At 43.6% G+C, this 22,950-nt stretch overlaps 1 protein-coding gene across 1 annotated transcript in view; it reads right to left on the bottom strand.

Annotated features, from left to right (window-relative positions):
- The window catches only part of LOC111955609 (protein MTSS 1), a 47,352-nt gene that overhangs the window by 6,427 nt on the left and 17,975 nt on the right, over nucleotides 1–22,950 (bottom strand). Inside the window, exons 4-11 of the mRNA XM_023975829.1 lie at nucleotides 9,407–9,491; nucleotides 9,062–9,153; nucleotides 8,319–8,393; nucleotides 7,664–7,675; nucleotides 2,178–2,335; nucleotides 1,283–1,390; nucleotides 962–1,059; nucleotides 234–444 (exon numbers count right to left, since the gene is read on the bottom strand). Coding sequence (XP_023831597.1) covers nucleotides 234–444; nucleotides 962–1,059; nucleotides 1,283–1,390; nucleotides 2,178–2,335; nucleotides 7,664–7,675; nucleotides 8,319–8,393; nucleotides 9,062–9,153; nucleotides 9,407–9,456 — 804 coding nt within the window. The 5' untranslated portion in view covers nucleotides 9,457–9,491. The remainder of the gene's footprint in view (nucleotides 1–233; nucleotides 445–961; nucleotides 1,060–1,282; nucleotides 1,391–2,177; nucleotides 2,336–7,663; nucleotides 7,676–8,318; nucleotides 8,394–9,061; nucleotides 9,154–9,406; nucleotides 9,492–22,950) is intronic.

The raw sequence follows: 22,950 nt of genomic DNA, 5'->3' as shown, positions 1-22,950 counted from the left end.
GTTACCTAGCAACCTGGGAGGATTGTCTCTCACCAGCAACAGAGCCCAGGTGGGGAGAGTGAAGTGTCGGGTGGAATACAATGCCACCGTTACTGTGTGTGTGCATATGTTTTAGTTCATATAGTATGTTACTGCTTCTTAGGGGTTTAGGGTTTCTCTAATATGTCTGTTTGAGGGGTGTTGTTAAAGCAGTCGTAACACCACAAGTTCCTGTTCTCGTCTCTCCGTAGTACCTGTGGGTGGGTGTCAGGGGGCATGGGCGAGGGCGACTTGGACTGGTAGGCATCCTGGGAGATGAAGCCGGAGTCGTGGGAAGAGACACTAGAAAGGCGGGCGGGGCCTTGCTGAGGGAGGGCGGAGCTCCGGTAGCGGTAGTGGGAGGTGGGGGAGTGGCAGTGAGAGCCGCTGGAGCGAGAGTCGCTGCTGTTGACGCTGTTCAGACTACTGCGAGAAACAATGAGAGAACACAGTCTTTTGGTTATTACGGATATTGGTAACTGGTTCTCAACTGAAATGCCTGGTTAAACTACGTAAATAGATAAATAAATATTGATTCAAAACAATATTTACATGTTAAGGTTTTTAAAAGACTGTTACTAGGTAATTGCAAACAGTTACAGTTTGAACAAGTTACAGCGCCAGCCACAAGCAGAGGTTGCTAACAAGCTCGCCTGGAACACAAATATGATGGTTTCTTTGGCCCTAACGCCTCACACTTCACAGAAATTATTGAGACAGTTAACTCATTCATTACGGAGGCGTTCTGCGGCCTCACATTTGTAAACATTCAGATTATGGCAAGAATGTCAAAGCTACATTACCACCTCCAATCCACAAGATGGAGTAGGAGGACTGAATGCTAGGCTGATGCGTCACTCCCAGTCCATACTATGTTCTCAACCAGCTGAGAGGTTTGGGTGTAGTGGTGTAGTAGTGGTGATTTGTGGGCATGCTCACTAACCTGCACATGCTGGACTTCCTGGATGCTGTGGTGCTGGGGGAGGAAGGAGGGGTCTGGTAGGACCAGCTGCTCTCAGATCCCTTCAGGTCCAGAATGACCTTGGAGGAAGAACATCAGAACAAGGGAAGTTATGAACAAAGAATCTTGTAAAAAAGCTATTGGCAGCCCTATTTCTAGAGGGAAATGGGTTTCTTTACCATTGTACCTCCAATCATGTGAATCAGTAACAGAGACACTAACCGTTTATCCAGGACATGAGTGTAACATGCAAAAAGAGGACTATTTAAGCCCTGTCCTGAGAGTGCGGACCAAATCACTGACCTGCTCGCTGGCAGGGGGCAGCTTGTGGGGGTCCATGGTCAGAGCCTTCAGGTCGTCAGTGAGGGTCTGCAGGTGAGTGATCTCCCCCAACATGGACATCTCCTCTTCCTGATGAACAAGAATGGCGGGTTGGTGTGAGGCAGGGATGTCCAACCCTGTTCCCGGAGAGCTTACCTTCCTGTATGTTTTCGCTCCAACCCCAGTTGTAACTAACCTGGTTCAGCTTATCAACCAGCTAATTATTAGAATCAGGTGTGCAAGATTAGGGTTGGAGTGAAAACCTACAGGATGGTAGCTCTCCAGGAACAGGGTTGGAGAGCCCTGGTGTAGGATTGTGCTAGCTTATGAATGTGGTATACATTTCAAATTAGATCTTGTTCTCCATTAACTCAAAACTTCTACTTTTAGACTGTGAATTGAAGCAGGTCATCCCTCTCTACTGGGATTTTCCAAATCTCTTTGGAGAGCAAGATTCAATGGCAATAGAAAAACTTAGAATAGATTACATTAATCACGTTCACAGGTGCATAGGAGAAGCAAAAACTAAAGTAAACTGACCAGCGTGGACTACCGCAGATTGTGTATACTTCCAGAATAAACATTTACTAACAAATGCAACATTTGAGTCACATACACCTTCATCAAAAATCGCAAAATAGTTCACTTTAAAAGGATGAGATGGTTGTTTGGACGCACAAAGTGCACTGTATATTAACGTTCATAACAAAAGACGCTGTTGGTTGGAACTCATTTGTTGGAACAACATGATTGGTTATAATGTGTTGGAGCAATTGTGTATGCGGGGTCCTACTTCATTTCTACATGCTTTCTTCAGCCCAGAACCCCCTAACAAATGATGTGTGTTTGACTACACAGACTGTTGGTGGGGACTCACCACGACGGGCCTCAGCATGGAGACTAAGGTGCAGAAGCGGCTCCTCTCCTCCACCAGGGCCTTCCTGACCGCCTGCTTCTCTGTCTCCTCCAGAAGCAGGTACTTATCACTGATGTCCTGCATGGCATTGTCCAGCTGGGGCTGGATGTCCCCCCGGCCTGCGGCACACACACACACAACAACCATCTCTGTTAGTTTTATCCTAACTTAGGGTTTAGGYGGACAAGGTCTTTCTGAGTACACAGCAACATAATCTATGCCCGGTCTCAAACCAGACAAAGGGACTGTGACCGTGTGACGTACGGCTGAGGTGAAAACAGCACGAAAAGACACCAATGTCTCTTAAAGGTATGTTTTAATTGAATTGTTGTGGTTTCCAGTCGTCATCATCACCATTAGATATATGGTTATATAGATATAACCATCAATCCCTTGCACTACTTCACGCTTAATCTTTTGATCACTAATGGTCAGTGTAATCATAGACAATGTATATCTATTAGTACAATCCTCAGAGTGCTATCTCAAGCACCAATCAAATCATGTTGTGGAACCYGTTGGTGTTRACATCAGGGTCACACCCTCACAGTATTAGACAAACTTAGGATTTGGGAACATACTGAAGAACCATCGCCTTAGGAGATGGAGTGCATTTATGTAATRGCACTTCACAAAATGGAGCATTGTTCTGATTTGGACATTTTACCCTCTCAAATTCAACCACTTAATCTTATCAAATCAGTGTCTTTGGTTTTACTGACATTCAAAAATCTAGCCGTGTTTTAATATAAAAGTGTCACTTTTTATTTAAACGTCCAATGCAGCCATTTTTATCTCAATATCTAATTATTTGTGGGTAACAATTAAGTAACTTACTGTGATTGTTTTCAATTAAAATGGTCAAAAACAAACAAAAATAGCTTCTTAGCAAAGATCAATTTCTCAAGCAAGAATTTTGCTAGGACTGTCAGAGTGGTCTGAATGAGGAAAACTGAAAACTAGCTATTATTGGCACAGAGGTTTGGAACCAGGGTGGGAAATCAACTTTTTTRCCCACTAGCTACCGTGGCAGGTAAATAAAAAAATCTACCAGCCTTCAGATTTTTTACCAGCTCAATTTTTTTGTTGTTGCCATAATTACACKAAAAAATATACATATAAACAGACGAGCATGATTTCTGTTTTTCCCCCCCAAAATTATGTATTACTAGTAAGAATMAATGGGGTATATTGCTTAATTMAATTTGTGTGACCTSCGTCTTCAAACCAATATATGTTCAAATAAATAATTTACACTGAACAAAAATATAAAATGCAACAATTTCAAAGATTGTACAGAGTTACAGTTCACTCTGTAACTCCGACACCAGGTCAGCGGAGTCAATCACCACCTTCCGGAGACACCTGAAACCCCACCTCTTTAAGGAATACCTAGGATAGGATAAAGTAATCCTTCTAACCCCCCCCCTCCTTAAAAGAGTTAGATGCACTATTGTAAAGTGGTTGTTCCACTGGATATCATAAGGTGAATGCACCAATTTGTAAGTCGCTCTGGATAAGAGCGTCTGCTAAATGACTTAAATGTAAATGTAAATGTAAATATAAGGAAATCAGTCAATTTAAATAAATTCATTAGGCCCTAATCTATGGATTTCACATGACTGGGAATACAGATATGCATCTGTTGGTCACAGATACCTTTAAAAAAAAGGTAGTTCAATGGATCAGAAAACCAGTCAGTATCTGGTGTGACCATTATTTTCCTCATGCAGCGCAACACATCTCCTACGCATAGAGTTGATCAGGCTGTTGATTGTAGCCTATGGAATGTTGTCCCACACCTCTTAAATGGCTGTGCGAAATTGCTGAATATTGTTGGGAACTGGAATACGCTGTCGTACAATGTCAATCCAGAGCATCCCAAACATGCTCAATGGGTGACGTCTGGTGAGTATGCAGGCCATGGAAGAACTGGGACATTTTCAGTTTCAAGGAATTGTGTACAGATTCTTGCGTCATGGGGTCGTGCATTATCATGCTAAAACATGAGGTGATGGTGGTGGATGAATGGCACGACAATGGGCCTCAGGATTTCGTCACAGTATCTCTGTGCATTCAAATTGCCATTGATAAAATGTGTTCATAGTCTGTAGCTTATGCCTGCCCATACCATACCCCCACTGCCACCATGGGGAGCTCTGTTCACAACATTGACATCAGCAAACCTTTRGCCCACARGAAGCCATAACCCACACGTCTGCCATCGGCCCGGTTGAAACTGGGATTCATCCATGAAGAGCACACTTCTCCAGCGTGCCAGTCTCTTGTCACACAACAAGGTGAGCATTTGCCCACTGAAATCGGTTATGATGCCGAACTGCAGTCTGGTCAAGGCCCTTGTGAGGACGACGAGCACACAGATGAGCTCCCTGAGACGGTTTCTGACCATTTGTGCAGAAATTATTCGGTTGTGCAAACCCACAGTTTCATTAGCTGTCCGGGTGGCTGGTTCAGATGATCCCACAGGTGAAGAAGCCCGATGTGGAGGTGCTGGGCTGGTGTAATCACAAGTGGTCTGTGGTTGTGAGGCCAATTGGACATCCTACCAAATTCTCTAAAATGACATTGGAGGCTGCTTATAGTGAAGAAATGAACATTCAATTCTCTGGTGGACTTTCCTGCAGTCAGCATGCCAATTGCARGCTCCCTCAAAACTGGAGACGTCTGTGGCATTGTGTTGTGTGACAAGACTTCACATTTTAGAGTGGCCTTTTATTGTTCCCAGCACAAGGTGCACCTGTGTAATGATCATGGTGTTTAATCAGCCTCTTGATATGCCACACCTGTCAGGTGGATGGATTATCTTGGCAAATGAGAAATGCTCACTAACAGGGATGTAAACAAATTTGTGTGTAACATTTGAGAGAAATAAGCTTTTTGTGCATATGGAACATTTATGGGATCMTTAATTTCAGGTCATCCAACATGGGACCAACACCTATATTTTTGTTCAGTATAGATACAATAGTAAAAACAGATAAACAGCTCTAAAACCGAACATCAAGAATCAACAGAGTGCCAACCCTGCCACAAAAGGCTGAGTGATATGGCTTATTCATTATTATTGTTCAGGGCTCTACGGTCTACGGCTACGCGGACAGTTTTTTTTACAAGGACTACATCAGTAACTAGAAATGTAAAAGAACACAAACAAATCTAGTAGAACAATTTACATATTTGAGTGTTTTAATTATAAGAAATTACTAAAAGTTCATGAATAAATGTTTTTAGGACTGATCCATGRTCAATCAAGCACAATCATTAGGTGATTCAAAAATGTCCAACTGCCCCTTTAAGGGACAAGCCTTTACCGTGATAACTTTGGCACTTGCATGTCTGTGATGAAAAAATCTCTGACTGTGACGCCTTCCTAGCATCAGACAGTTGCAGCATCTAACCTAGCCTGTGAACAAAACAATGTAACTGGCCAAGAAACACGAGGACAAAGTCACACTTTAGTAGCCTTTTTTTGTCAATTCGAACAACTTCTACATGCGGCCTTTAAAAAAAATATATCCCAAATCCTTTGTGTGACCACCCGCCAACATGGCTGGTGAAATAGACATTCTTACTCGCCAATGAAAAAAATCTACCCGCATTTGGCAGGTAGCATGTGTTCATTTCCAACCCTGTTTGGAACTCTTTCTTATTGGTCTATTAACTAATTGACCACCTGGTGATGACACCAGGCAGGCCAAAACTCCATCCCACAAACAGGCTGAAATTTTAGGTCTGCCTTTTCAAACAGCTCTTACACTGAAAGGGCATTAAGAACACAATCTAAGTAGATTAAGTATCAAGACATTGTGTGCTAAAATGATAAAACTCTAGTCTGAACTTGTAGAGAAAGGTTCAATAARCTCCTCTGTAGGCTTTAAGGACGTAAACATGCAATTAAAGTTTTACATTTCTTAGAAGAGCCAGTACTAGTTATGTGTTAAGGCTAGATAGATGGAGGCCCTTCTTATTTTCCAGGGAAAGCACTGCAGAGGAATTCCTTCACAGGACACAGAATGCAACGTTTGGTTTCCCACAGTATTTACTGTGTGCTGAAGGATCACATTCGGCATGTTGCTGCTCTCTATTTCACTCATAGAAATGCACTGGGGGAGTTTCCCTGTGCTATATAACAGGCTAGGGAGACTATTGAACCAGAGAGCTCTGACCACATCTGAGGTTCCTCAGGGGTCAGTTATCGGTCCTGTTTGTTTTGTCTTACATGTGAGATTGAAGCTGGAAATCAAACTCTTTTGACGGTCAGGATAATATGGCCTTGTTTATAAACATAATAGGCCTTTTGTGCTACTAAAACAGACAAACAGACTGGTTCAAAAGGCAAATGTCTAGTTTTTCGTTGTACTTGCAAATTCTTTGTGTTTGGTGAATGTATGCAAAGGGATATCATTCATAATGTTGAATCATTCTCTCACATTGAATATTACAACATTCCAAACCTCTACAAACAAGAATGATATACACCTAAACTCTACAAATTATGTAAACACGTATATCACAATACAAGATACAAACTAAGCTGTACATGGTTTCATAACAGGCAGGATACGGTCAGGGTGAGACAGTGCAGGAGTCAGGTCAAAACATAACTCTAAACAACAAGCGATTTTCTTGACAAGCTTCTCACAAATCTATATAATATCATAGCTGTCAAAGAAGAGGCCATGATTGTTGGCTGTGACTGGGTTTCAGAAGAGATCTACATGTACCTGCCAAAATAAAGCAAACACTTGCGTAAATGAGGGATACAACGTATATTGAAAGCAGGTGCTTCCACACAGGTGTGGTTCCTGAGTTAATTAAGCAATTAACATCCCATCATGCTTAGGGTCATGTTTAAAAATGCCCAGTTGCCAATTATTTCCAGAGAGTTCCAGACATTTGTAGAATCTATGCTAAGGCACATTGAAGCTGTRCGGGCAGCTTGTGGTGGGCCAACGCCCTATTAAGACACTATGTTGGTGTTTCCTTTATTTTGGCATTTACCTGTATATTGGAGCCAGACAAATAATGAACTCCACAATTATTTATTGACTTTGCCGCAGTCCCGATCTCCCCTGATGATACAAAATTAAGCCACAGCCAAAAGCCCAAGGGAGTCAGTGAGGTATATTTGGAAGCAGACCAAACTCATGACCCAGTGAGGGTAGTGGGTGGGGGAGGGGACCTCAGGGGAGACCAGCAGAGTAAGAGAAGCAGGGAGATGAACTATTTTGGGCATTCAGGAGATTTTTAACCCTTGAGTGAGGAATGTGACCGCACAATATGAAACAGACCAGTAGACAATGTGACAGGGTACATGGGGTGGGGGGACAGGGACGAGACCACACACAGGTGGGAAAGGTCAACGGAGGTCAACAGGTCAACAGAGAACCGTGACACAAAGGGAGCTAGAGGGGGCAGCGACTTACCGAACACGTCAGCTGGAAAGAACAGGGGCGTGATTGGATGCAACATGGCAGTTGTTGGAGCAGAGAGGAGAAATCTCAGTCAGTTTAGACCCAGGAGAAGGGGACCTGTTCTTGAATGGCTACAGGTTGCAGAATTGTCACAGATCCTTATCATCTTGCCCAGTATATTAGACTTTGGCCCAAAATCGTAAAGATATAAGGTCTGTAATAAAATCCAAAGGATTTGCCAAGATGCAGCAAGGATTAGTGACTCGAGTACTATTCTATCCTATCCTGTTATTTGTAAAGTGGCCGTTCCACTGGATGTCATAAGGTGAATGCACCAATTTGTAAGTCGCTCTGGATAAGAGCGTCTGCTAAATGACTTAAATGTAATGTAAATGTTATTTGCACAATATAGTCCCTCCTAAATCCAGACACATAACTTCCCAAAATTATGTGGCTCAGCTGCCTATCATCCCATTACTATTTTGACCCTTTGGCAAGTCACCTGGGACAGTATGAGATGTGTCTTGGTAGAATTCAGTATCAACACTTTAGTGTCCTTCCGCCACCCCCCGAAATCGGATTTAGCTTCAAAAGTCAAAGTCGTAAGTTCTAGTTCCAGTCGTAAGCAGTCCAAACCCGACACCAGGCATCCTCAGAGTCACCCTACCTTTCTTAGCCTTCTTCTGCAGCTTGAGAGTGTCGGAGGATTTCTTTTTGATCTCCTGACGGGCTTTCTTGTACTCTGCGGAAGGAAGGGAAACACAGTGGACACAACGTGTCGCACGTTGCCATTGTCAGTGCTTTGAAGTGCGGCAGCACACCCAAAACGTGGGCGACTCTTAAAAAGGAATACTATCTGATTGATCTTTGTTCTGAGCGACGCGRTTTCCATCTTACTGTAACTTCGTTATGATAAGCGGTGGCTGGAATCAAACCCTGCAATGAGGGAGCACCCTGTTTCTCTAAGGGGGAGAACTGAACTCCTAGGTTGGGGATTATTGAGCGGAGAGGGGGATTGGGTTCGAGGTGGTGAGCTGAAGCACATAAAAGCACTATTGTACTGTTAACTAAGTAATGCAAAGTAATGCCTTTAAACACAAAGGAATCTATTTTCTAGTGATAAACGACTAGCATCTTTGTGATTTGATTGCTCGCTCTGGAGAGCCTCTGAGGGTTTACCTGCTGAAGGGGAAACGGTGTGTTCTGACCTACATGGATTATAAAGGGAGATATCTAGCTAACCATTACACTGTAGCACTGCAGGCAATAATGGGGTGAAGGAGTATAGACTGTAAATGGAGAGGTTTGAGAAAGTGTGTGTGTATGTGTGTGTGTGTGTGTGTGTGTGTGTGTGTGTGTGTGTGTGTGTGTGTGTGTGTGTGTGTGTGTGTGTGTGTGTGTAGCCCCTACCTTTGGCGTGGTCCTTGTCCAGCGTGTTGGCCACTCTCTTCCACTCCTCCATCTGGTCTTGCAGAGGGTTAATCAGGCAGTCGATGAAAACCCTTGGGTGGGGATTACAACTCAAGTCAAACAGAGCGGAGAATAACGATCTGTAGCAGAGAAAAATTGCTACAAGGCTACTTTTTTGGTGTATTCCTCTAGGTGTGTGGTGTGTAGACACTGTACGCAATTTCATCTCTTCATTTCTGCTTATTTCWCTCTCTCCACAATATGAGCTAATGGGCCCATTCAGACAGAAGGATGGAAAAGAGAGAGAAAAGGCAGAATGAAGAGGAGGAGGAGACGGGGGCTCACATGGAGAACTGCCTGAGCTTGGCCTCGATGCTCCGGTGCCTCATACACATCCTGGTGAGGGCTGAACCGATGTCTCTGGTGCCACCTGAAACCAGACCAACAACACAAGCTGTCAGGCAGAGTCTGTTGAAGAGGGATCTCGTCTCATAATGTTTTATAACAATTTGTTATTCCCTGTACAAATGATTGAAGGTTGTTGAAATGATTGAAGGGGTTCACGAGCTAAATCACAAACAGTCAGAGCATGCATAGAAGTGGTTTCACATTAAACTAGAARATCAAAATGAATTTCAAGCCTAGTCACTGATAATATGATAATTTACAGCCGATTCCATTTTCAACCYCTTTGTGTTACAGCGTCAACAAACTGATAAGCAGTAAGTGTGCTACTGTGAAAAATACTGTAAGTGAAACATAAGTATCTCATAACGTATAGTAGTTGGATGCTGTATCCCTGAGCAGCGGAGGCCAACATAACAGTACGCCGTCAATGACTCATACAGTGTCCAAATATGTACACGAACAGGAGAGTTAGTTCCACAGTGGAAGGCTGAAGCAACAGAGGCAGTGATAGGTCCTTTTGACAGGGGTCAAAAGACAGTCAGCACACATCACTTAGCTGACTTCGTGGTTTCTCAAAATGCTACTACTTGTAACACACCTGTTCCATTTGGCCTGGTCTGTCTCAGTCTAGGACTATCAGGAGGAGCTTGCTAGGGGAGAGGTAGCACACTGTTCATTCCATCACTCACTGACACACACACACACACAGAGCCGTAATCACTTAAGTGTGACCGTTAGGGTTTCTAGTGAAAAGCAAACAAAGCCTATGACCTCACCTCTCCAGAAAAAAAGGAGGGAGTAGAGGAGGAGGGTGTGAAGTGTTGAAAAATTCCTCGCCAGAAGAAAAAGTCGTGTCATCCTCCACAAAGCCCCCCTGGTTTCCCTGGGACAGTAAAAAAGCCACACCCCCTCCTGACCCCCCTGTGCTGACTGACTAGCACTCAACAGTAGCAGACTAGCAGTAGCTAATAGCTATGCAGGCACCAGGGGACAGATGGCCACTCTCTCCCCCAGACAGAGACTCCCTCCTGGGCTATTGTTCCTCGGACTTCAAGCCTCATCAGTAAAGACCCAGGCTGCTCTATGGAGGAGGAAGTTCTTCAAAAACATCCCATTATAACAAGTGGGTGTGTGATTCAATGGCGCAGTGGACAATGGAATGGCCAGATCCACTGTAACTAATCTATTTGGGTTTTGTATTGTACTGCTGCACTTGCAACCACTGCTGATGACCATCATTTCAAACCGTGGGGATTGCAGAAAACAGCTTGTGCATTTAGTCATTACTGTAAAACAAATGAGTTTTTCTACAGTATTCTACCCAATTCAGTACAAGCTCTGATGATGTTTCTCAAACCAAATCCATTTCATACTCAAACTCCATTTCATCGCACTGTCACTGATCTCCTAGGAAGTACCGTGATGTATTTCAATATCCATAGCTAGMGTTAAGTCGATGAATTATTAAAAGACCATTCTGGTCAATTCATCCAACCATGAACTGGAGCTCATCAGCCATGGTTCACATTCTCCCTTCTCAAGTTCCCAGCTCCTTTTCATATCTTCCTCATCCATCATTCACTAGGTTTCTGTGTATTGGCTGTCATCACTCTGTTTGTATGACCCCTCTGTCATCCATCTACTATTGCATTAACAGAAATATAATAATGTGCTGTGGTATGATATATCCATATGTTATTGTATGGTATTTCTAACCGATATTTCCATCTGCAGAGATTGGCCATGTAAAGCTATTGAAAATGAAACCGGGAGTTACATTATTTTAAAGGGCGGTTGGGGTATTGTGTTACAGTATTATGCACAGCTGTAGGATCTTAATTTGATCAGCCTGTTGCAYGAGAACTCTTAAGGCTTCTGAAGTTTGTCATTTCCAATTGGAAATTTCAAAACTTGATTTTCCCTTACCAAAAATGCCTCAACCCCTACAAAAATGTCCATTGATTATAATCCACATCATAATTCACTTCTCCTGTTGCTGCAGGATTATTTTCCTCCTGTAGAAAACTGGCTCAAATTAAGATCCTACATCTGTAAAGTGCTCCTTTAGCTCAACATTTGTTAGGGGGATTTCTGTTCACCACTCTCCTATTATGTATCGTCCATGTCTGTGTGTAACACGGGGCTCTTTATTTTCAAGTACCCACTGGACAGTCAGATCTATAACTGTAAGGTTTTTCTCTTATAGGCACTTACGCTGGCAAACTCAGAAGTTAGCTGCAGATGGATTAATACATAGTTCTATCCTAGCCTAGCACTTGCTCCACTGCCATTCAAATCTCTACATTGTTGTAGCAGCAGTGAAAAAATGTGTTTTTTTCTAATGTAAGCGCCTCAGCTCCTTGTCAATATGACAGGTCTCTTGCAAACGACAGCAACGAGAGGGGGAAAATACAATGTTCCACCCCATGATGCTCGAGGGTTGCCACGGAGACAGCAGCAGTCAACATAAATCTCAATCTCTCTTTCTCCCTCCTCATCCCTCTCTACATGCAGAACCAATGTATCTGACTTCCTCTGCTGAACGGCATCCGTCTGTAATAAATCTCCTGCTCCTCCCTAATATATTATGCCACAGTCGTTACAATTCAAATCTTTCTCTACACCGTCCTTCGCTCACTATCTTACATAAAGAGTAGTGTTTATATGCTACAATACTTTGGTGGTGGTGTGTTTACATCTAATTGAAATCCAGAAGAGGTTTGGAAAATTCCGGACATACTTCCTGCTCTACACACACACACAGGCACACACGCATACCAATCTCCTCACACCCCCACCACACACGCACATACACACTGTCTCCTACTCCTAGTATGTGAAGTCCCGCCCCTACAATGCCAGTCTCAAAAAAATCTCCTGACCCCCAAATCTATAAATAACCCGATTGGTTGGCGCGGGGGCTCTGGTTGCCAGGATCCCTCCTGAATAGCTGATGTATGGAATAGCACTCCTTATTAATAGCTGTGACATGGGGGCCCTGTGGCATGGTGAGCACTGCATTGCACCAACACCTCCCTTCTTTCTCACCCTCTCCTCACGCCCTCTCTCACCCTCCCCTTCCCTCTCCCCTTCTGTGAGTTACCTCTTCCCTCCTCTTCTTTCTTCGTTACCTCTTTGATGCAAGAGGAAAACTGCCTCTGATATCTCTATCTGTCAGTCTGGTCTTTGTAGAATGACCAAGCATTTCAATAGAAACATATAGACATAYCCTATTCCTACTGAAGACAAATGGTAACTGTTTATGCTGATGTATCATTTGTAGATGACAAATYATTKACCGACTGCTAATAAACTTAATAGGCAGACACTAACAACAAGCTTAAAATGCAAAGCTTTTTTATGAGCTTTTTCGTAAAATATCTACAAGGAAGGGTCTGATCTAGTTGCGGAACAGTCGGCAGAATTAATTTGAAAGAGACCTACATAAAGCAATATATTACAAACCAGAAAGATACCTACATAAAGCAATATATTACAAACCAGAAAGAGACCTACATAAAGCAATATATTACAAACCAGAAAGAACCTACATAAAGCCATATATTACAAACCAGAAAGAGACCTACATAAAGCAATAATTACAAACCAGAAAGAGACCTACATAAAGCAATATATTACAAACCAGAAAGAGACCTACATAAAGCAATATATTACAAACCAGAAAGAGACCTACATAAAGCAATATACTACAAACCAGAAAGAGACCTACATAAAGCAATATACTACAAACCAGAAAGAGACCTAAATAAAGCAATATACCACAAACCAGAAAGAGACCTACATAATAATAATACTTACAAACCAGAAAGAGACCTACATATGGTAATATATTACAACCAGACAGAGACCTACATAAAGTAATATATTACAAACCAGACAGACCTACATAAAGTAATAATTACAAACCAGACAGAGACCTACATAGCTACAGTAGCTACAGTATAGGCTCTCAGAGTGCTAGAAATATACAGAGCAATGGAAGCTGGGAGAAAAAAAAAGTTTGTGTGAAATGGCAACCTATTCCCTATATAGTGCACTACTTTTGACCAGAGCCCTGTGGAAAGTAGTGCACTATAAAGGGAATAGGATGCCATTTTGCAGTTTAGTGTTGCCATGTTGTACTGACTTTGCAGGCTGGCCAACGCCCTCTGGCCAAACAGGCTACAGCTGTCACACACATATTGACCACAGCAGAGTTGATGGCATTTTAATGACAATCAGCCTGATCGATTCACCTCTTTGTRCAGACCAGCGCTAACAGTCCAGTGTGTTTACCAACGTGTCTCGCCATAATTCTGTCTGGTCTAGACAAGTCAGCAAAATGTAGCTAGACWTGTCAACGTATGTTTTTGGCGTATGTTCCTTCCTATATTTTTGACAACAGAATCTAGAAAATGGCCGTTTTCACATGTCGACACTGGTGTGGTGCTGGAGATAATGAATATGATGTTGAAAACGGTGAAGTGCACTTATAATTAGGCTAGTCTACATACTACTTACCATAAAATTGCAGTATGTCACCGACTACTTTATCAAGATCCGTGGGACAATCAGAGGGAGTGATGCTTTAAGGCACATTCTTCTTCTAGTTATTTCCAATGTTGCTCTACAGTATCTGCGGTGTATTTCTTTAGGTTACTCTGAAAGCCCATTCAGCCACTTGTCTCTGTATGTCAGTGCATCAGCCTTCCCCTGAGTAGGTAACAGAGATGGAGCTGTCCTTTCCATCTCCCACTGCTCACACAATGTGACAGGGCATGAGGAATGTGTGGCATATCTCTGGGATGCTGTGGTGTGGAGTGTGTGTGTGTGTGTGTGTGTGTGTGTGTGGGGTTGTAGTGTGTGTGCTGATGTGTGTGTGTGTGTGTCTGGTGGTGTTTTGGTGTGATGGGCAAAGGAGCAGGGGCACCACAAACAAGCGCAGAACGCAGGGATGAAGACTCACCACACTGCTACTGGCAGTCAGAGGCCCACTCAGGGAGTCAAGAGGCCCATGCAGAGTCAAGAGCATATTGTAGATGAGAAACAGCCGTGTAGACTTTGTTTTGTCTGTGGTTTGTTTTGAATGGATTGTTGTGGCTGTCAGTGGGTGTAAAAGTGGGAAGGCTCTTATTGGAGGGAAACTGAAGCTGAAGACTAAATCCATCTCCTTGTTGAGCACCAAATTTCAGTTACTAACAACCAAGCTTTTCTTATGATAGTGAAACATAACACTGCCTATATATCTGTTTAGATACAGCAGTGTTTTAGAATCACCCTTTACTGAGACGGGAGTCTGGGAAGGCAGGCAGAACTGTCCCTGTCTCTCTGTGTTAGCCTGTGTTAGCGTGTGACGCTACGCTAGTGCTAGCACCATCCCAGCCACGGCGCCACAGGGGCCTGTGGTGGAGGGAGAGAACCGGGACGGGGAATTAGAGCAGATGAGGACGAGGACATGGCCGAGGCTGAGAGATGGGGCCAGACAGAGCCAAAAACCCCATGCATACAGTGGACATGATGAGGATGGTTCAGCGTGGCAACGGTTGGATTCAGTGCACCACCACGAAGCTAACTCTTTTAGATTGTATGTGTCTGGGCTTTGACTTGTTTATTTAWTTTTTTTAATCGAGTCAATTAATCGTGTCAATTGTCATGAGTCCTATTGTAGCCAGGGTAATGGATAGAGCACTGTGGTACTAAGCCCTTCCTCCTCGGAATCGGACATTTCATTCACTTTATTAACTGGGGCATGACAAAGTAAGGAATATGAGCAGATGCCTTCCTTGAAATAGCGAAAAGTCCCACAAGGTCTGAGGACAAAAAAAAGAGAACAAAAAAAAAACAGGCTCTGAGTTCTTAGCTAAACAGAACTAATTTTCCAAAAGAAGTTCACATTAGAGGAAAAGGATGTGGTTCAATTTAGCAAATTCTACTGCAAAATTGCCAATGACACCACTACGCTGTCGTGACAACCTGTGAAGTCAACAAAAACACCCCATTGTGATCATGTCACAATTACTGCTGAGGAAGCTCTGATTGGCTGAGGGACGATGGGCAGGCCCAATCATGAGACAGGAGTATCTGAAAGCTGTCGATATCAAATCACTTCGACAGTTTTGCAGGGTGTTACATCAGTTCTTTACAGCCCTCAAGGTCAACTTAAGTCCTTTTTCAAATTCCTTACCCAGGGTGTTCCTCCTCAAAACAGTGAGGGCGGAAACTAATGAACTACACATTCCAAATAGCTTCAAGGGTGGGGGCACAGTCTTCACATTCCATCAAGATTCCTTAAATAAGACCCAGAGAACCCCCTAACCTCCTTCCCTCCCACTCATCCTATCACCCCATTAGCCCAGCTTATAGCCCTGTAGAGCCCTGTCAATCTTCATGCCATAGACATGTGGTGTTTGTATGATGGGCCAGACTCTACAAGACAGACTGCAGTCCGGTCTACATCAGACCTGGGTTCAAATAATACAACTAATCTATCAAATACTTAAGCTGAGCTTGATTGAGCTCACCTGGCACAAGGGAACCAACAGTACTTAGTCCCAAAAGTTCAAAAATTGCAAACCCTGCCCGCAGGCTCAATCCAACGCCCCAATAAAACAAATGGTAGACTATTTGAACCAGGTTTTGGTGTCTATGCAACTGTGCAGACTATCAGATTGAAGAAGGCTCTCCCTTCTATATTAGGTACATTGGCGGTCCTATAGCTGCCTGGGGCTGGGGGGGGGGCATGGAGACTGGATTACTACTGACAGCTGAGAGTAGGGGTGGTAGACAGGACGGCTATAGGAATGCAGGCAGACAGACAGCCCTAGAATACGGGTAGGGTTTGAGAGACGTCCCAGCCTCTTGGTATTTCCTCATAAGGGCTTTTGAGGATGGCTCACGACTATGAGACGACTGGGAGACAGAACAGGCCTCAAAAACTGTGAGCGTAAGACAAAACTGTGAGGGCACGGCTTGTGAAAACCAAAGCATGCCGTTTGGAAGACTGTGGGACTAATATGAAATTCCATCTGTATGTTAAGTACAGCAGTTAGGGTGTGGTTTAAAATAACGTCCAGGTTGACAGGATTCTGTTGACCTTTTCCGAATTGCAGTATATAACGATGCGGGTCAACCAATGAAGACAACATCATTTATTGATCCAGTTCATCCCTCCCATCATGTTATTTCACTCCACGGTCGTATTCATTACGCACCAAATAGAAGAAAACGGACCGAAAKAGGGAGCAATTACCTGAATAAGAAATACTCATTTTTGTTTTCTGTTGCAAAACGTTTTGCWAAGGCTTGCCCTGATGAATATGACCCAGTTCTTGTCACTAGTCTCACAGCAAAATCATTTCCCTCAATAGAGCAGTAATCTGTAGCTAAAGTCCCAGTGAGGACAGGAAAACACTTTTCCACTGGCAGCCTCAGTCACTACTACCCATTGGCAWTACACTCATGGCTCCGTTTCCTGTATGTGTATTGCAGCTGAATGCTAAACGAATAAGCCCCAGAGTATCCAACACACACACACTCCTCTCTCTTCAATCTCTTCATTAGTTTCCCACTCCATTTGTCGTCTTCCAAGACCCTGCCACAGAGGCCTAGTTCTCTTCTTTTCATCCCTCCGTCTTTGACACACATATCTGGATCTGGGATTATTCACCGGACTTAATACGCGACGACGTGACACCGTTTAGTCCTAGTTGCGAGCCGACCCGTGCCGCGGCTGAAAGGCCTCTGGGGCTAAAATAAGTTTCCTCCTAATCCCCATCTTGCTCAAGTGTTTGATGGCCTTCCCATATTACCAGGCCAAATCTGAACCAGAAGGGACACCGTTATGGTGATAAGCCTACTTTCAGCTATAGCCAGATAAAAGTCAATGGGCTGTGAATGAGAAAACGGAGACGTGATGAAATAAGSGAGAAAATAAAGGAGAAGGAGGCTACAGTCTGGAAGATTATGGAGTAATGGAGGTTTGAAGGGAGAGCATTTAAACGTAAATTGTTCTTTTTACTACCGAGACAACTCCACTGTACTGTACCTTGCCTTCGTAATCAGCTGTGATTWGCATAGTTATTTGGTGAGGCACACGAGGGGCTGGTGCSTGGCGTGCTTATTTTGGGGTGTTAATTGGCGTGTTTGTTCACTTTGAAACGTGAGTGAGGCGGTGGCAGTACCAGTAGGTCCGCTTCCCGAACGCTGCTCGCCTTTAATTAGCTTTAATTTATTGAAAAAACCTTGAGGTGATTCTCAGAGAGGTAGAAATGAAAAGGGCCGCCGACACAATGAAGACACCAGCCAACTCGTTTCACGCTGAAAATCCCCCAATGGAAACAGCTCTATTAGAGGATCCATTGAAAAATGTGCCACTGTCTTCGTTCTCCTCCATCCTCTAGTGCAGCCAGATATCTCCCTGTCTGTTTCATTAATTCTGTTGGAGCTTTGAAATTAGACAGAGAACCAGAATGAGGGGGCGGGGGGTGTAGGTCATTCTCTCTCTCTCTCTCTCCCCACATGTGTGTTTCCAAGCATGTGCATGAGTGTGTCTATGCCCACATGTGTGTCTGATATGGAAATATCAGGCTGGCGCATCAGGGGTGATTGTGCCCTCGGGGTAGCATGGATTTAACAAGACCCAATTTCCGGAGTGGAATACACTTCTGACCGGCCGGCTTCTGGATGGCTGGCTAGCCACGAAAGCAAAACGCCTACTAAGCAAACCAGCCAAAAATTCATCATATCAGACCAGACAGAGAGAAAGAGAGGGGGGGGGGGGGCATAACTGCCAAGCAGTGTTGGTATCCCAGTGCTTTTATGTCTATTAAGAGAATTGGGCCACAGCCAAAGTGTGTGTGGTCTGTGGGGTTGAAGCCTGTTGAGGCCAAGCTCTGTAACGCTTTCATAAACATTAGCAGATAAAACTTGGAAATTAGGAACATTGAGAGCATGACAGGGAAGCAAAGAGCAACATGTACGCCCTGATAGGCACGGCTACTCCCAGGATCAAAGGAACTCAGTGACTCTCCTACTCTGTAGCCAATTCACCCTACTGCAGCATTTCTAAAGCAATATACAGTGCGTTCGGAAAGTATTCAGACCCCTTGACTTTTTCCACATTTTGTTATATTATAGCCGTATTCTAAAATGGATGAAATAAAACAATTTCCTAAGCAATATACACGCAATACACCATTTAAATATATATATATTTTTTTAACGTATTCAGACCCATTGCTATGAGACTAGAAATTGTTTCCATTGATCATCCTTGAGATGTTTCTACAACTTGATTGGAGTCCACCTGTGGTAAATTCAATTGACTGGACATGATTTGGAAAGGCACATCTGTCTATGTAAGGTCACACAATTGACAGTGCATGTCAGAGCAAAAACCAAGCCATGAGGTCGAAGGAATTGTCCGTAGAGCTTCGAGACAGAATTGTGTTGAGGCACAGATCTTGGGAAGGGTACCAAAACATTTCTGCAACATTGAAGGTCCCCAAGAAGARAGTGGCCTACATCATTCTTAAATGTAAGAAGATTGGAACCACCAAGACTCTTCCTAGAGCTGACCACCCGGCCAAACTGAGCAATCGGGGGAGAAGGGCCTTGGTCAGGGAGGTGACCAAGAACCATGAGAAGACCATGAGAAACAAGATTCTCTGGTCTGAAGAAACCAAGATTGAACTCTTTGGCCTGAATGCCAAGCGTCACATCTGGAGGAAACCTGGCACCATCCCTACGGTGAAACATGGTGGTGGCAGCATCATGCTGTGGGGATGTTTTTCAGCTGTAGGGACTGGGAGACTAGTCAGGATTGAGGCAAAGATGAACGCAGAAAAGTACAGAGAAATCCTGGACCTCAGACTGGGGCGAAGGTTCACCTTCCAACAGGACAACGACCATAAGCACACAGCCAAGACAATGCAGGAGTGGCATTGGGTCAAGTCTCTGAATGTTCTTGAGTGGCCAAGCCAGAGCCCGTACTTGAACCCGATCGAAKATCTCTGCAGAGACCTGAAAATAGCTGACAGAGCTTGAGGGGATCTGCAGAAAAGAATGGGAGAAACTCCCCAAATACAGGTGTGCCAAGATTGTAGCGTCATACCCAAGAAGACTCGAGGCTGTAATCGCTGTCAAAGGTGCTTCAACAAAGTACTGAGTAAAGGGTCTGAATACTTATGTAAATGTGATATTTTATTTTTTAATTTGTAATAAATTAGCAAACATTTCTAAAATAAGTTTTTGCTTTGTCATTATGAGGTATTGTTTGTAGATGATGGAAAACATCTATTTAATACATTTTTGAATAAGGCTGTAACCTCATTTTTTGTTGAAAAGGTCAAGGGGTCTGAATACTTTCCGAAGGCACTGTACCGTAGAACGTTTTCCCTATGTGTAGTCCCATCAAATAAGAAAACTAAATGCATACAAAGTTACTTCTGTGGGTCACACTGGATGGAGTCTGTTAGATGACTGCATGTGATGTAGATGTTGAGTGGCGTCACTGCAAGTAGATTGTATGTTTTAATATTTATAAAATAATAATAATAAAATAAAGTTCCATGTGTTGTATTGAGTATAGGTGGGAATATCACATATTAGCCAAGCTATCGTTTCTCATTGTGTATTTATTATTACGCGTTTTAATTTTCTATTCATTCTCTATTTTCTCTTTCACTGCATTGTTGCGAAGGGCCCGAAAAACAAGAATTCCCACGTTAGTCTACACCTGTTGTTTACGAAGCATGTGAAAAATAAAATTGTATTTTATTTGTAGAAAAAAGTTAAACTGATTTTCTGAATTCCCAGTACCCAGAGAAAGCACTTGGATAATACTGTGGTGGCAGAATTTGGGGTGAGCTGTTGTAACTTCTCAAGGGATATGTTCTGTGTTGGACTATGCCTTTCATAGACTCCTAGTATGTCTGCACCCTAACACAAGGACATTGTGTTCTGGGCCTGTTGCTTGTATTGAAAGAACTTTTGTGTAAACAATATGATTGTACTATCACCTCCCACTATACAGTATAAGGCATGTAACCATTTATTATTTTTGTTCTTCCCTGTGAAATCAGAGATAGATCTCCCTTGTAGCTAATTCTACTAAATATTTTTCTATTATATCATTCAATATCCTCTGCCTTAGTCTTTGGATCGAATTTTCCACAACAATACTAACACACACACAAAACTGTCTGGGAGGCCTAGGTTTACACCGTGATACATATTACCATTGCGTAATGTTAACCACACAGAGCTGGCTTTGGGCACCGTTTCACTCTCTGTTTGGGCCTCCACTGCCAAACCTATGGCTTTGATCTGCCAATAGAATCTAGTATAGCTATCTAGTAAATCTTGGATTTAGGGCAATCTGCAGTATCCATAGAATCAAAAAGTGACTATGCATAGAAAATAGAGAGTAGAAGCAGCGTAAAAGAGGGGTCCGGGTAACCCTTTGATTAGCTGTTCAGGAGTCTTATGGCTTGGGGGAAGAAGCTGTTAAYAAGCCTTTTGGACCTGGACTCCAGTACCGCTTGCCGTGTGGAAGCAGAGAGAACAGTCTATGACTAGGGTGGCTGGAGTCTTTGCCAATTTTTAGGACCTTCCTCTGACACTGCCTGGTATTGAGGTTCTGGATGGCAGGAAGCTTGGCCCCAGTGATGTACTGGGCCACACAAACTACCCTCTGTAGTGCCTTGCGGTCGGAGGCCGAGCAGTTGCCATACCAGGCAGTGATGCAACCAGTCAGGATGCTCTCGATGGTGCAGCTGTAGAACCTTTTGAGGATCTGAGGACCGATGCCAAATATTTTCAGTCTCCTAGTCTTTATCGTGCCCTCTTCACAACGGTCTTGGTGTGTTTGGACTATGATAATTTCTTGGTGATGTGGATACCAAGGAACTTGAAGCACTCAACCTGCTCCACTGCAGCCCCGTCGATGAGAATGGGGGCGTGCTCGGTCCTCCTTTTCTTGTAGTCCACAATCATCTCCTTTGTCTTGATCACGTTGAGGGAGAGGTTGTTGTCCTGGCACCACACAGCCAAGTCTCTGACCTCCTCCCTATAGGCTGTCTCATCGTTGATGATGATCAGGCCTACCACTGTTGTGTCATCGGCAAACTTAATGATGGTATTGGAGTTGTGCCTGGCCATGCAGTCATGAGTGAACAGGGAGTACAGGAGGGGACTGAGCACGCACCCCTGAGGGGCCCCCGTGTTGAGGATCAGCGTGGCGGATGTGTTGTTACCTACCCTTACCACCTGGGGGTGACCTGTCAGGAAGTCCAAGATCCAGTTGCAGAGGGAGGTATTTAGTCCCAGGGTCCTTAGCTTAGTGATGAGCTTTGAGGGCACTATGGTGTTGAACGCTGAGCTGTAGTCAATGAATAGCATTCTCACATAGCTGTTCATTTTGTCCAGGTGGGAAAAGGCTGTGTGGAGTGCAATAGAGACTGCATCATTTGTGMATCTGTTGGGGCGGTCTGATAATTGGAGTGGGTCTAGGGTTTCTGAGATAATAGTGTTGATGTGAGCCATTATCAGCCTTTGAAAGCACTTCATGGCTACAGACGTGAGTGCTACAGGTCTGTAGTCATTTAGGCAGGTTACCTTAGTGTTCGCTTTTTTGATGGTTCGTTGGAGGGAATAGCGGGATGTCTTATAAGCTTCCGGGTTAAAGTCCCACTCCTTGAAAGCGGCAGCTCTACCCTTTAGCTCAGTGCGGATGTTGCCTGTAATCTATGGCTTCTGGTTGTGGTACGTACGGTCACTGTGGGGACAATGTCATCGATGCACTTATTGATGAAGCCAGTGACTGATGTGGTGTACTCCTCAATGCCATCTAAAGAATCCTGGAACATATTCCAGTCTGTGCTAGCAAAACAGTCCTGTAGCTTAGCATCTGCTTCATCTGACCACTTTCTTATTGKCCGAGTCACTGGTGCTTTCTGCTTTAGGTTTTGCTTTTAAGCAGGAATTAGGAGGATAAAATTATGGTCAGATTTGCCAAATGGAGGTCGAGGGAGAGCTTTGTACATGTCACTGTGTGTGGAGTAAAGGTGGTCTAGAGTGGTTTTCCCTCTGGTTGAACATTTAACATGCTGGTAGAAATTAGGTAAAACGGATTTGAGTTRCCCTGCATTAAAGTCCCAGGCCACTAGAGTCATGCTCTCTCTAGCTAGCTGCCTGAAGGTTAGCAACGTGTGAGTGGTGCTGTTGGTGGAAATTGTGTCAGACGAGGTGTGTGCTGTTTGTGCGCCAAGTACCACAAAAGCAGTAAATGGTTTAATTATTATGTACTGTGGTGTGCAACAAAGCACTGAGAAAGGGTAGTCAGACAACCTTACCCCCTCCCATACAGTAACTGTGTCCATTCCTGATGTATTCTCATTTTAAAATACTATGAAGCATTGTTCTAGGCACATTGTGCATTTAGGCTAATGTGAGAGAACAACAGTGCATTTCAAGGAAATGGT

The sequence above is a fragment of the Salvelinus sp. IW2-2015 genome, linkage group LG31 (genome assembly GCF_002910315.2).
Source record: "Salvelinus sp. IW2-2015 linkage group LG31, ASM291031v2, whole genome shotgun sequence".
In the NCBI taxonomy this organism is placed as follows: domain Eukaryota; kingdom Metazoa; phylum Chordata; class Actinopteri; order Salmoniformes; family Salmonidae; genus Salvelinus; species Salvelinus sp. IW2-2015.
Note: the sequence above shows the minus strand (reverse complement) of the source record. Positions and strands in the feature narration are given on the sequence as shown.